General features: G+C 43.0%; 1 protein-coding gene across 3 annotated transcripts in view; it reads left to right on the top strand.

The window, feature by feature from the left end:
* The first annotated feature begins 4,923 nt into the window (after positions 1 to 4,923).
* The window catches only part of JAM2 (junctional adhesion molecule 2), a 74,282-nt gene continuing 67,353 nt past the window's right edge, over positions 4,924 to 11,852 (top strand). The window contains exon 1 of one of the 3 annotated variants that reach the window (XM_058427522.1): positions 4,924 to 5,541. In XM_058427522.1, coding sequence (XP_058283505.1) covers positions 5,475 to 5,541 — 67 coding nt within the window. In that variant the 5' untranslated portion in view covers positions 4,924 to 5,474. The remainder of the gene's footprint in view (positions 5,542 to 11,852) is intronic. The other 2 variants (XM_058427524.1, XM_058427521.1) reach the window with 2 other exon arrangements.

Genomic DNA, 11,852 nt, shown 5'->3' with positions numbered 1-11,852 from the left:
TGACAGGTGGGGGCAAGTAGTATGATCATGGAGAAGAGAACAGAACTTAGAGGAACTCTGACAATATTTCCTCCCCATTCCTCCCAACAAGTTGCCCCATGCTCCCTGGTGCAGTGATTCCTACAAGCAGAACCACAACGAAACCAGTTCCCAAATACTTGTTAATGAAGCAGTATTACCTACCACCATTTCTTTCGCCATCCTGTTGCTGATGTTTTTTAAGTTAGGAATTTATTATTTGTTCTTATGTAAAAAAAAAACACTCTCCTTTGACCAAAACTTTAGTCAGGGCCCCCTGAGTCCTCTTCTTACTAGACCCAACCTTAGGCTTCCCTCTCTGTCTTTGTAGAATCCAGTTTGAGCAAGAATCCTGCTAAGTCAGTTTATCGAAAATTTCCCCTCCTTGGTATCTGACCTTCAATATCTTGTCACCCTGGCCTGCCTTCAGCAAGAACCCTATCAAGTCAGTTTAGCTAGAAACCCCTTATCCTTGATGTTTCTTCTTAGTACTTTTTCGTCCACTGACACCCCCCACAAACCCTGCTACTGAGTTAGAAGTCCACTTGTCCTTGTTGTTGGAATTGAGTCCAATTTTCCTCCCCCACTGCAAGACCCCACTGCTCCCCCACTGAAAAATTGTGTCCAATTTTTCTCCCCGACTGCTGCAGTGGTTCCCATACCTATCTCCATGGCCTCCCCCTTTGAATAAAGTCTGCCTTACCATCTTTAACAAGCGTCATGAATAGTTTTTTTCTTGGAATGTTCCTGAAACCACCATTGCAAAATTATAACTGAGACAGTGAAAGAGACCTGACCTAAGCAACTCCATCTTCTAACCTCCAAGCTGGTCTTGTTTATTCCTGCGCTGAACTAACTTTGGGAGGAACTTAGTTTATTGTTTATAGTTTGACACAAAGATGGTGACAACGTTTTCCCAAAACAAACCCCCTTCTTGCCTGGGGACTAGACTGCCTTTGTAGGACTAACAAATTAGCCACGAGATTAGAAATTACGGTTTAAGAGTCATTCAGGCAGAGGCTATAAGATTCTGACCCTCCATAAACTGCTCCTAAAATCAGTGCTTGAGATATTTCGCACACCCTGCACTTGATGGATCAGCTGTTGGATGCCACCCAGATGGAGAAACTGGCTCATCTGATCTTGTGGCCCCCACCCAGGAACTGACTCAGCACAAGAGGACAGTTTCAACTTCCTATGATTTCATCTCCAACCCAACCAATCAGCCCTCTCAACTCACTGGTCTTTCCCCCACCTACCACAAATTACCCTTAAACACTCTGATCCCTGAATGCAGAGAGACTGATATGAGTAATAATAAAACTCCATCTTCCACACAGCCAGCTCTGCGTGAATGACTCTTTCTCCATTACAATTGCCCTGTCTTGATAAATCAGCTCTATCTGGGCATCGGGCAAGGTGAACCCATTGGGCAGTTATATTCCTAACACAAAGAAATGATAAATGCTTGAGGAGATGGATATTCCAATTACCCTGCTTACTACACTGTATGCTTGTATCAAATCATTACCTGTACCCCATAACGATATAAAATTATTATGTACCCATAATAATTAAAAAAATTTTTAAATATTTTTAATATATCTTATGCATTATTTGCTTTACTAAGTATAAAAACACAAATCTGCAAATTTTTTCTACATGTTTTTTGGAGGCTTGCTTTCTCTATTATCCATGTGGGCAATACCCTCATAAACACTAAATACAAGAGACAATTCTCAACCCTCTTTTTAGCATTGGACTGTACAAATGCCTCCACCTTTAGCTCCTGATTCTCTCCCAGTTCCTTTTGTACTTCTTGAACTTGTGTTCTTGAACTTGTACTTCTTGAACTTCTTGTACTTGTGTTCTTTCTCTGGGTTCTTTCTCTTCCTACCTCTTATTGCAGTTATTTCCTTAGATTTATCCATAAACATTCACTTCTTTGTCTGATTGATCTCATTCACTGCTCCTGCCTTCTAGAAAGGTCCTCAAACAATAATCCATAGATTAGTTGCATCAGAATTAATCAAGGTATTTGTTAATAATACAGCTTCCTGGGGCCGCTGAGATTAAAACTTCTGAAACTCAGAATTTTAACATAATTTTAAGGAAAGAATAATGAAGGAGATCCAAAGGATTCTGGGGAGAAGATAGTCCAGTGATCACTGTTCTAGAAGATGCTGCTAATATTTATATTTCTTTCTTTAGTCAATCCTGAGGGTTTCCTGAGCTCTAGAGCACTCATCCTAACAGTTTACTGGTCACCCCAGCTATATTTCCCTCCCTCAACTCATCCCAAACCTGCAGGAATTATGTATGCCCTCTATGTTTCTTATTCCTTTAATGACACTATTTATAACCCCCACATACAGCCACCCATGCTAGAAATCTGATACCTACATGTTCTCTTTCTCACCCCTACATCTAGCTGATAACATAATCCTGCTGACCATGTTTGTGAAATATCATCTGAATCCGCCTGGTTTTTCATTTATCACACAGTGACCATTTACTTCACAACTTCGTCTCTTTCTCAGGATATTGTAATAGTTTAGACTTGACTAACACCCTGATTCTCTTATCTGTAATCCATCCTGCACATTTCAATATGAATCATCATTCTAGGGCAGCACTCTCTTGTAGAACTTCCCGCAATGATGGAAATGCATTTTCCAGTATGGTAGCCCCTACCCTCATGTGACTATTGAGAAATGCATATGTGATCAGTGTCAGTGGAGAACTGCATTTTAAATATAATTGAATTCAAATTTATACAGCCAGCCAGGCATGGTGGCTCACACCTGTAATCCCAGCACTTTGGGAGGCCAAGGCGGGCGGATCACCTGAGGTCAGAAGTTCGAGGCCAGCCTGGCCAACATGGTGAAACCCCATCTCTACTAAAAATACAAAAATTAGCCTGCATGGTGGCACATGCCTGTAGTCCCATCTACTGGACTGAGGAGGATGAGGCAGGAGAATCACTTGAACCTGGGAGGCGGAGGGTGCAGTGAGCTGAGATTTGACCACTGAACTCCAGCCTGTGTGACAAAGTGAGACTCTGTCTCAAATTAAAAACAAAACAAAACAAAAAATGTATATAGCCACTTGGATCTAGAGGCTATCATATTGGACACCACAGTTCTAAAATATGAATCTTTTCCTATCTCATTGCTTTCAAAAAGCTCATTAGCTGTAGGATGAGGTCTAGACAGTAGCGTGAATGCTCTTCATACACTAACCTCCCCTTCAGTTTCTACCACCACCACCTACCTCACTATCCCGATCCCACATACACTTTAGTACTGTAGAACCTTGCTTTTTCTAAATAAACCATTTTTCGATTTCCTAGCTCTGGATCCTGCTGTTTCCTCTATGTAGAATGCCTTTCCTTTATGTCCTTCCTTTCAGAATTTGACCCATTTTTCAAGGTTTAATAAAGAAAGCCCTGGCCCCACTCCCAACAAAAGGAACATCCCCTTATCATGGACTTTGGACAAGCCATTTAGTATCTCTCAGCCCAGTTTTCTCATCTGCGAAGTGGGGATGATAACATTTCCTCTTTTATGGAGTTGTTGGGGGATTAGATATTGCGTTATTCAGACTCCATCACTGAGAAAGCATGCAATAAAAATAGCTGTTATTATTTTCTGTCCTCCTGTAACATTTATCATATGGTATCAGGCATCTTTCCAGATAAGACTCTCTCTCCCCTCAAGACTGTGAGCTTGTTAGCAAGAAAGCCTCTATCTTGTTCATGGTTGTCCTTCAGCATCCAGCACATTGTTGCCATTTGACAAATGCCTTGGCTGGGCAGCAAATAAATAACTTAGTTACTCACATAGGATTGCATAGAATTTTTTTAAGTATGACATTTTTGTGTATATTTTTAGAGAGGAGTAAAAGACATATAGTTGTAGCAAGAATTAGAAAGCAGATGCCAACAACCTTTCTTTTTAAGCATCAAATCTTTCTCATTACTGCCCAGAAAAACTGGCATAAGCTGTTGTTAAATCTGTGCCCCTTCTCCTAGCTTGACTGGAGTACGAGTTTTAACGTTTTGCCATTTTGACTTTCCTTTCTGGGCCCCCTCGGTCCTCTCCTCCCACCCCCTCCCTGGGTACTAAGTTTTCATCACTGTCACCACGGCAACAGCAAGGATGCCTCATTCCTCACAGTTCCGCACAGCTCAACTCTGGTCGCCTTTGTCCACTGAGCTAGCTGAATTCTTTATAAATACACCACTAAATCAACTATCTTCTATACATAGCTTCATCCATTATTCAACCTTTAAAAAAAACAAAAACAAAAACACAAAACAAAAAAACTGATGCATACTAATTTCTTCTCCTGGGAATGGCCTTTTTCCAGACCTGCCAATACTGTTGAATACACCATACATTTTTGGTCCCTAGGAACAAATATAAAAATTGCCAGTGTACGTGCGTCCAATATAAGTGCGGTGCAATTTTAAAGCACGCAACCGAGCATTCATAATGGGTTTCCCTTTTAAAAGCACAGTAGACCAAAAATAAACCTGACAAAGGGCAGCTGTAGAGTTTTAACACGTGGAAAACTCCACAAGCAGCAGTTATGTAACTTGAAAGAAACATGATAAATATTTCACACCATTAGATGAACTTCCAACTCTGACACTGAAAAAAAAGCAAAGAACAAGAACACGAAACGAATGCACCTCAAATCTCCAAGGAGCAAAAAGCTTAAACTGAGAAGGGACCAAGTCTGTGTTAAAATCTGAGACCTGACTTCCAGCACGAGTCTTGATTGCTTTTTTTATTTTCTCGAGTTCGAGGCGGAGCCCGCGAACCCCATCTCCTCAGAGCGCCACCCCCTCAGCTTCGCCCGTTGGGCAGAAATTTTCCAAATATCTCCACCCCTAGGCTGAAAAGCCAGAAAGAAGTTTTGAGCCAAGGAGGGGAAGAAAGGAGTTGGGGCAAAACAGGAGGCGTTTCCCTACCCGCATACATCCCCGTCCCCGAGACACCCAATCCCCCCACCCCCAGCCTGCCCGCGCCTCCCGCCCCCGGCTCCTCGCCCTGGGGACAGCTGGCAGCCCCGCGCGGACCAGACACAAAGCCGATCAATCCCGGAGGCGTGGGGGCGGAGGGACGACCCGCCGGGGCTTTCCCGGGCGCTGCTCTAGGACCCGGCGGACGCCTCGCCTGGTTTTCACGCCCTCTAGCCCCCACCCCCACACCCCCCAAAAAGAACAGACCCCCATCCCTGGGCTGGAGGACCCGCCTCTTGGCAGCCAGCTGAGAAGGCGCCCCGGGGAGGGGGAAACTGACATCCCATCTAGAGCCGTCCCTCCTCTTCCTCCCCTCCCGACTCTCTGCTCCTCTCCCGCCCCAGAAGTTCAAGGGCCCCCGGCCTCCTGCGCTCCTGCCGCCAGGACCCTCGACCTCCTCAGAGCAGCCGCCTGCCGCCCCGGGAAGATGGCGAGGAGGAGCCGCCACCGCCTCCTCCTGCTGCTGCTGCGCTACCTGGTGGTCGCCCTGGGCTGTAAGTTCTCGGGTTCCTCTACCCTTCCTGCCTGGACCAGCCTGCCCCCACCTTCCAGCCCCCCACGGGGCGCTCGCGGACGGTGTCTGGGCGGCTCTGGGCCGAGGTCGCCGCGGGGCGTCTGACCTTGCGCCCAGGCGAGCGGGAAACCCAGGGTGCCCGCGGGCGGACGCTGGGAGCAAGGGAGCGCGACGTCGTGGGTTTCTTGTAAATTGAGTCTGATTTTGTGAGTTCTAGATACAGAAAATTAAAGGTTCCCACTAGCAGGTTCTCATCTGTTTGCAAAGTTGGGGTAAGTTTTCAGACAGAGGGACGTGATTCGAATGCAAAAAACTCACTACCCACTGGTAAGATGCTAAGACCCCAAGAAAGATGGCATCACTGGGAGGCGGGCGCGGCCACACTTTGAGTCCCCAAGGAGGGGGCAGCGTCCGCGTGGTCTGGGCTCTGTAGCGCCCCAGCTGAGCCGGCGATATGCAGAGCACTTGCGGGGCGGAGGTGTGGGGAATTCGTGGCTGCTGAGCCAGAATTACTTTTATCCTCTCCACCTGCACATCTACATTCACTTACAGAAGTCTGGTCTGGGGACTCTAGCCAGCTGCTGTGTCCTCAGGGGACATCCAACGGGACGATTGTTAGAAAGATTCAGAAGCCACATGATCCAGTAGCTGGGGAGACGTCCCAAAGCCAATTTCACCGGATGATTTTAAACAGGATTTTCACGGATTCTGGGCTCATGAGATTTAAAATCCTGGGAACGTTGCCGTTATTTTGTTTTCTTCGCGTTAACTTTTTAGGAAAATGGAGGAACTTGCAATAGACTTTAAGCAATGCAGTTCTACTTTTGCTTTTGCTTTTTTCTCCCACCTTTTTTGTTTTGCTTTTTTTCCTTCCTTCCTTCCTTCCTTCCTCCCTTCCTTTCTCTTTCTTCTTTCTCTCTCTTTCTTTCTATCTCTCTTTCTTTCTGTCTCTCTTTCTCTCTTTTGTAAAATGAGTTATTGTTGCTATTCACGTTCTGGTAAAGTAATACTTATAATACTTAACCTGCGGGACGAGTGTCTAATACCACAATACAATGATATTTTCTCACGCCCTCACTGCCCAAGTGATCATCGCACAGCTCAAGTGATGTGAGCCACGTCCCTTTGTGGAGGAGGAAGGTGCACATTGTCTCAGGGAAGGGACATGTGCTGACCAATATTATATAAAGTCAAACCAGAAAGCCAAAGTTTCACAATGAAACCCTTATGCAATTCTGAAATATCAATTAGTATCATATGGAACACACAGAAGAAAAAAAATGCACTCATGCTAAAAGGCAACAGAGAGGTAGGCTGGAGAAATTGTAACCGAACAACTGAGAAAGTTACGTATTCTGCTGAAATTCTAAATTTCAAATAGAAAAGAGTGTGCCTTTTAGTGTAGAATTGTCACTAATTAAAAACAGAAAATCGTTCTGCTGTGCTATTCCTATTGAATCACCAACATAGAAACAATACACTCCAAGTCTGAAATTGTAGTGGAGAAACAACCAAGAGGCAAACAAAAGCATAAATGAATGGGGCTGAGTGACTTCTTCAAGCTTTAGGTAAATATAACACATTGGCTTTGCTAAGCTTGATTCCTATAGGGGATGTATTCGGAATGCTGTGGGGACTTTTCTATATTGTTCCTGGGATACTAAAAGATCTGGCATTGCAAGAGTGTTTTCTTTGTATGTGGGTAGTTTTTTTTTTATGTTTAAAACAATTTTAGAACAGTTTGGATTTAAATAAAAATTCCAAAGCTAGTGTAGAGAGTTCTCATATACTCCACACCCAGTTTCCCATATTGTTAATATCTTACATTAGTATGGTACACTTTATTCAAATTTCCTTCATTCTTACCTAATGCCTTTTCTATTCCAGGATGCCATCCAGGCTACCATATTACATTTAGTTGTCCTGATTCCTTAGGTTCTTCTTGGTTGTAACAGTTTCTCAGGCTTCCCTTGCTTTCTTTTACTATAATGGGTTTGAGGAGTTCTGGTCAAGTATCTGGTAAAATGACCACGAATTGGTGTTTCTCTGATATTTTTCTGATAACTAGACTGGGGTTATAGGTTTTTTGGAGGAAGATCAGAAAGTGGTAAGCAGCCTAGGTAAAGTGACATTTTCATCACATTATCTCCAGGGAACATACTGTACACATGAGTTTTTGCTGTTGATGGGAACATACTGTACACATGACTTACTGCTGTTGATGGGAACATACTGTACACATGGCTTATTGCTGTTGATGTGAACCTTGATCACCTATAATCATACTCCTAATGTAGTGCATACCAGTTTTCTCCACAGATTACCTACCCTTTTTTCTTCATTTCCATACTAGACTTTTTTGGAAGGAAGTCACTACACGCAACCCACACTTCTTCAGGAAGGAGAGTTATGCTCCATCTCCTTGAAGGCGGAGTATCTTCATAAATTATTTGGAGCTCTTCTGCATGGGAGATATGTCTCTCCCTTCCCTTCATTTATTTATTTAATCATTTATTTTTCTATCAGTATGGGCTGATAAATATTCATTTTATACTTTGGGTTATAATCCAATACTATTTTATTTATTAAAGACTTAGTGGATTTCTTATGCTGTTATTACATATTCATCTTTTTAATATTCTTCCCAGATGTAACTGTGCCACTCTTTTGGCCACTCCTCTCATGTACAATATCATGCTTACTCCCTTCTTTCCTCTTGTTCCTGCTGTGAATCAACATTCTTTATATCTTTCTTAGTAGTCTGGAGGATTGCTTTTTTGTTGTTGTTCTTGTTGTTTAAACGATGATGTCAGTATCCCTGTTGATATATGGACATTTTTGTGTGTGTTTAGTTGAATTACATTTTTCTTTCCCACTCCATTAGGAAAGGAATTTCTTGATGTTTGCTCACCACTATATGTCCAGTGCTGAGCAAAGTTCCTGGTTAATAGTAGGTATAAATATATGACTGTTGATTCTATGGTGCCTTAGTCCATTCAGGCTGCTGTAACAAAATACCATAAACTGAGTAGCTTATAAACAACGTTTATTTCTCACAGCTCTGGAGGCTGAGAAGTTCACAATCAAGATACCAGCAAATTCAGTGTCAGGCAAGGGCCCACTTCCTGGTTCATAGATGGAGCCTTCTCAGGGTGACCTCCCGTCGTGGAAGAGGCAAGGCAGCTCTGCGGTCTCTTTGTAAGCGCACGGTTCTCATGACCAGATCACAGTCCAAAGCCTTCAACTCCTAATACCATCACATTAGTGATTAGATTTCAACATATGAATGTGGGGGGACATAAGCCACAGCAGATGGAATGGGGATGAGGTAGGGTAGGTAAAAGAAGTGTATAGATTGAACTGATTGCAATATAAATCATGAAGCTCTAACTTCATGTTAAGTAGGTGGGGTGTCAGATTTCTCTGAGGCATCATTTAAGCTGATATCTCAAAAAATAATAGGAATGAGTATTCTGTGTTTGGTGGGGTGTTGTCATGCCTTTTGGGGTCTCTCAGAGCCAAGGAGCTGATCATGAATCAGTTCCTGATTCTACCTAGCCAGTAGCAGCTGGTCCTCAGGGCTGGACTGGAACCTGATCCAGGCGCTTAGCCTGAGTCTGATCTCTCATCAACTGATAAAGATTGTGGTAGGGGAGAGAGGTCTGAATCTTTTGTAAAATCACAAGGTTCTGCGTTTTTGCCAGAAGTGACCCAAAACAGCACTCCAGGGAAAAGGTGCTAGGAAAATGCTGCCCTCTGTACCTATTGTTAAGAAGCAACTGTCATAATCAATTTGCTGGAGAGAAGTGGTTCCATGCTGGCATAGTCTCAATTATCTGATGAACAGAAATGTTAAAATGGGCTTGTAGGTGGATTTAACAACCATTTCAAGACTAGGAAAGAAATTATATTAGAAAGAATGAAGTCAAAAACAAAAACTTCAGCCTGAGCACAGTGAGTTCCCTATGACCAAGAACACTCATTTATCCTCCCAAGTGAGCAGTTTAATGAGAGGGGCCCACGGGAGCTTACGGATGTTCACCACCCATGGTTTCCGTTGCCTTGGTTTCCTCCTGTGGGCCTTCTCCATAGAGAAGATGTATTGGAATATGGAGGTAAGAGCTGCTAGCTTTATTGAAGTCAGAACACCAGGAAGCTATAAAGGCCATTCTTAAAATAATATTTTTTCATCCCAAAGCAATATAGTAGTAACACTGCTGAGTCAATACTCCAGTATACCCCTCTTGCTAGATTGATGTTTTGAGGAAGATGATGATGAGGATGGAAAAGGGGAATTAGAACCTGGGTCAGGTGCTTCCTTTGGCAAAAGCAGCAAAAGAAAACTTAAAACCAGGGATTGTTTTCTTGGATGGTGTTACTGTTAACGAGGCTAGAACTCAGAAAAAATAACCCAACTGTATTACTTTTCTATTTCTGTGAAACACATGACCAAAAACAAAACAATACAAATTTATTGTCTTAAACTTCTAGAGGTCAGAAGGCTGAAACAGGTCTCACTGGGCTAAAATCAAGGTATCAGCATGAAGCATTCCTTCTGGAGGTTCCAGGGCAGAATCTGTTTCCACGGCTTTTCCAGCTTCTGGAGGCTCCCTACTCATGGCCCTGTCCTGCCAGCTTCTAAGCCTGCGACGCCAGGCTGCCGCCTCTCTAGTTCTCTCTCTTCTGCTTCCTTCTTCCACTCATCAGGACCCTTGTCATTACCTTGGGCTCACCTGAGTAACTCCGAATAATTTATCCATTTCAAAGTCAGCTGGTTAGCAACTTTCATCCATCTACAACTTCAATTCCTATTTACCATGTAAAGTAAGATATTTATAGGCTCTGGGGAGTAGGATGTGGACATCTTTGTAGGGCTATGATTCTGTCTGTCACAGCAGCCAAAATGAGGTTATGCCCAGCCACAGTGTTTTCAGTGCTGTAGCCAAGAATATTCCAGATTCCATGAAGCCACCATAACTTTTACCTTTAAAGTATAACTCATGGTGATATAAAGCTTGTTGATTTTTTGGTTTTGTTTGTTTGTTTGTTTTATTTGAGGTGGAATCTTGCTCTGTCACCCAAGCTAGAATGCAGTGGTGCAATCTCAGCTTACCACAACCTCCATCTCCCGGGTTTGAGCAATTCTCCTGCCTCAGCCTCCTGAGTAGCTGGGATTACAGGCTCCCACCACCATGCCCAGCTAACTTTTGTAGTTTTAGTAGAGACTGGGTTTTGTCATGTTGGCCAGGCTGGTCTTGATCTCCTGACCTCAGATGATCTGCCTGCCTCGGCCTCCCAAAGTGCTGGGATTACAGGCGTGAGCCACCGCGCCTGGCCTAAAGCTGTATTTTTTATGAGTTGTATTTCAAATTGCATAGTATGGTGGTAAAGAACATGCACTCCAATGCTGCACCCTGTGCTCTTACCAGCTGTGTGATCTTATACATTAACACCTGTATATATGTCAGTTTACTCATCAGTGTTGGTGATAATCCCAGTAAGAGTGCTTGCCTCATAGAGGTTTAGGGAGAATTACATGTATAACACACTTAGTAAACTGAAGAAGCCATTGAAGCATTTTGACATTGAATATCAGTTTGATTTACATTTTAAAGAGAATGCATTGGATGGAGTATGGTGAATGGAAGGATTGGGGTGGGGGGAGTCAAACTGGGGAGACCAGTTAGAAGTTATTGGAGTAGTCCAGTCAATTGCTTGTATAAGTACTTATTTTATATAGTTTATTGATAAATATACTCACATAATTACACATACACATTTAACCACTGACAATTGCTCTTTACACTTGTCACCTAATGATGTGATATGTTCTGAGAAATGTGTCGTTAGGCGATTTTGTTACTGCGTGAATATCATAGAGTGTACTTACAGAAAACTAGATAGTTGAGCCTGCTGCACACCAAGGCTATATGGTGTAGCCTGTTGCTCCTAGGCTACAAACCTATAGAGCATGTTATAGTACTGGATACCATAGGCAATGGTAAACAGTTGTAAGTATTTGTGTACCTAAACATATCTAAACATGGAAAAGGTACAGTAAAAACAGCACAAAAGATAAATGGTACACCTGTATAGAAATGTATCATGAATGGAGCTTGCAGGACTGGAGGTTGCTCTGAGCGAGTCAGTGAGTGAGTGGTGAGTGAATGTGAAGGCCTGGGACATTACTGTAGGCTACTGTAGACTTTATCAACACTGTACACTTAGGCTACACTAAATTTATAAAACAATAAAGTTCTTGTGTTACAGCAGTACAGGCGTTATAGCATC

This window comes from Hylobates moloch, unplaced genomic scaffold (genome assembly GCF_009828535.3).
Source record: "Hylobates moloch isolate HMO894 unplaced genomic scaffold, HMol_V3 SCAFFOLD_14, whole genome shotgun sequence".
Taxonomy (NCBI): Eukaryota; Metazoa; Chordata; class Mammalia; order Primates; family Hylobatidae; genus Hylobates; species Hylobates moloch.
The sequence above is the reverse complement of the archived record's forward strand: the minus strand, read 5'-3'. Positions and strand labels throughout refer to the sequence as shown.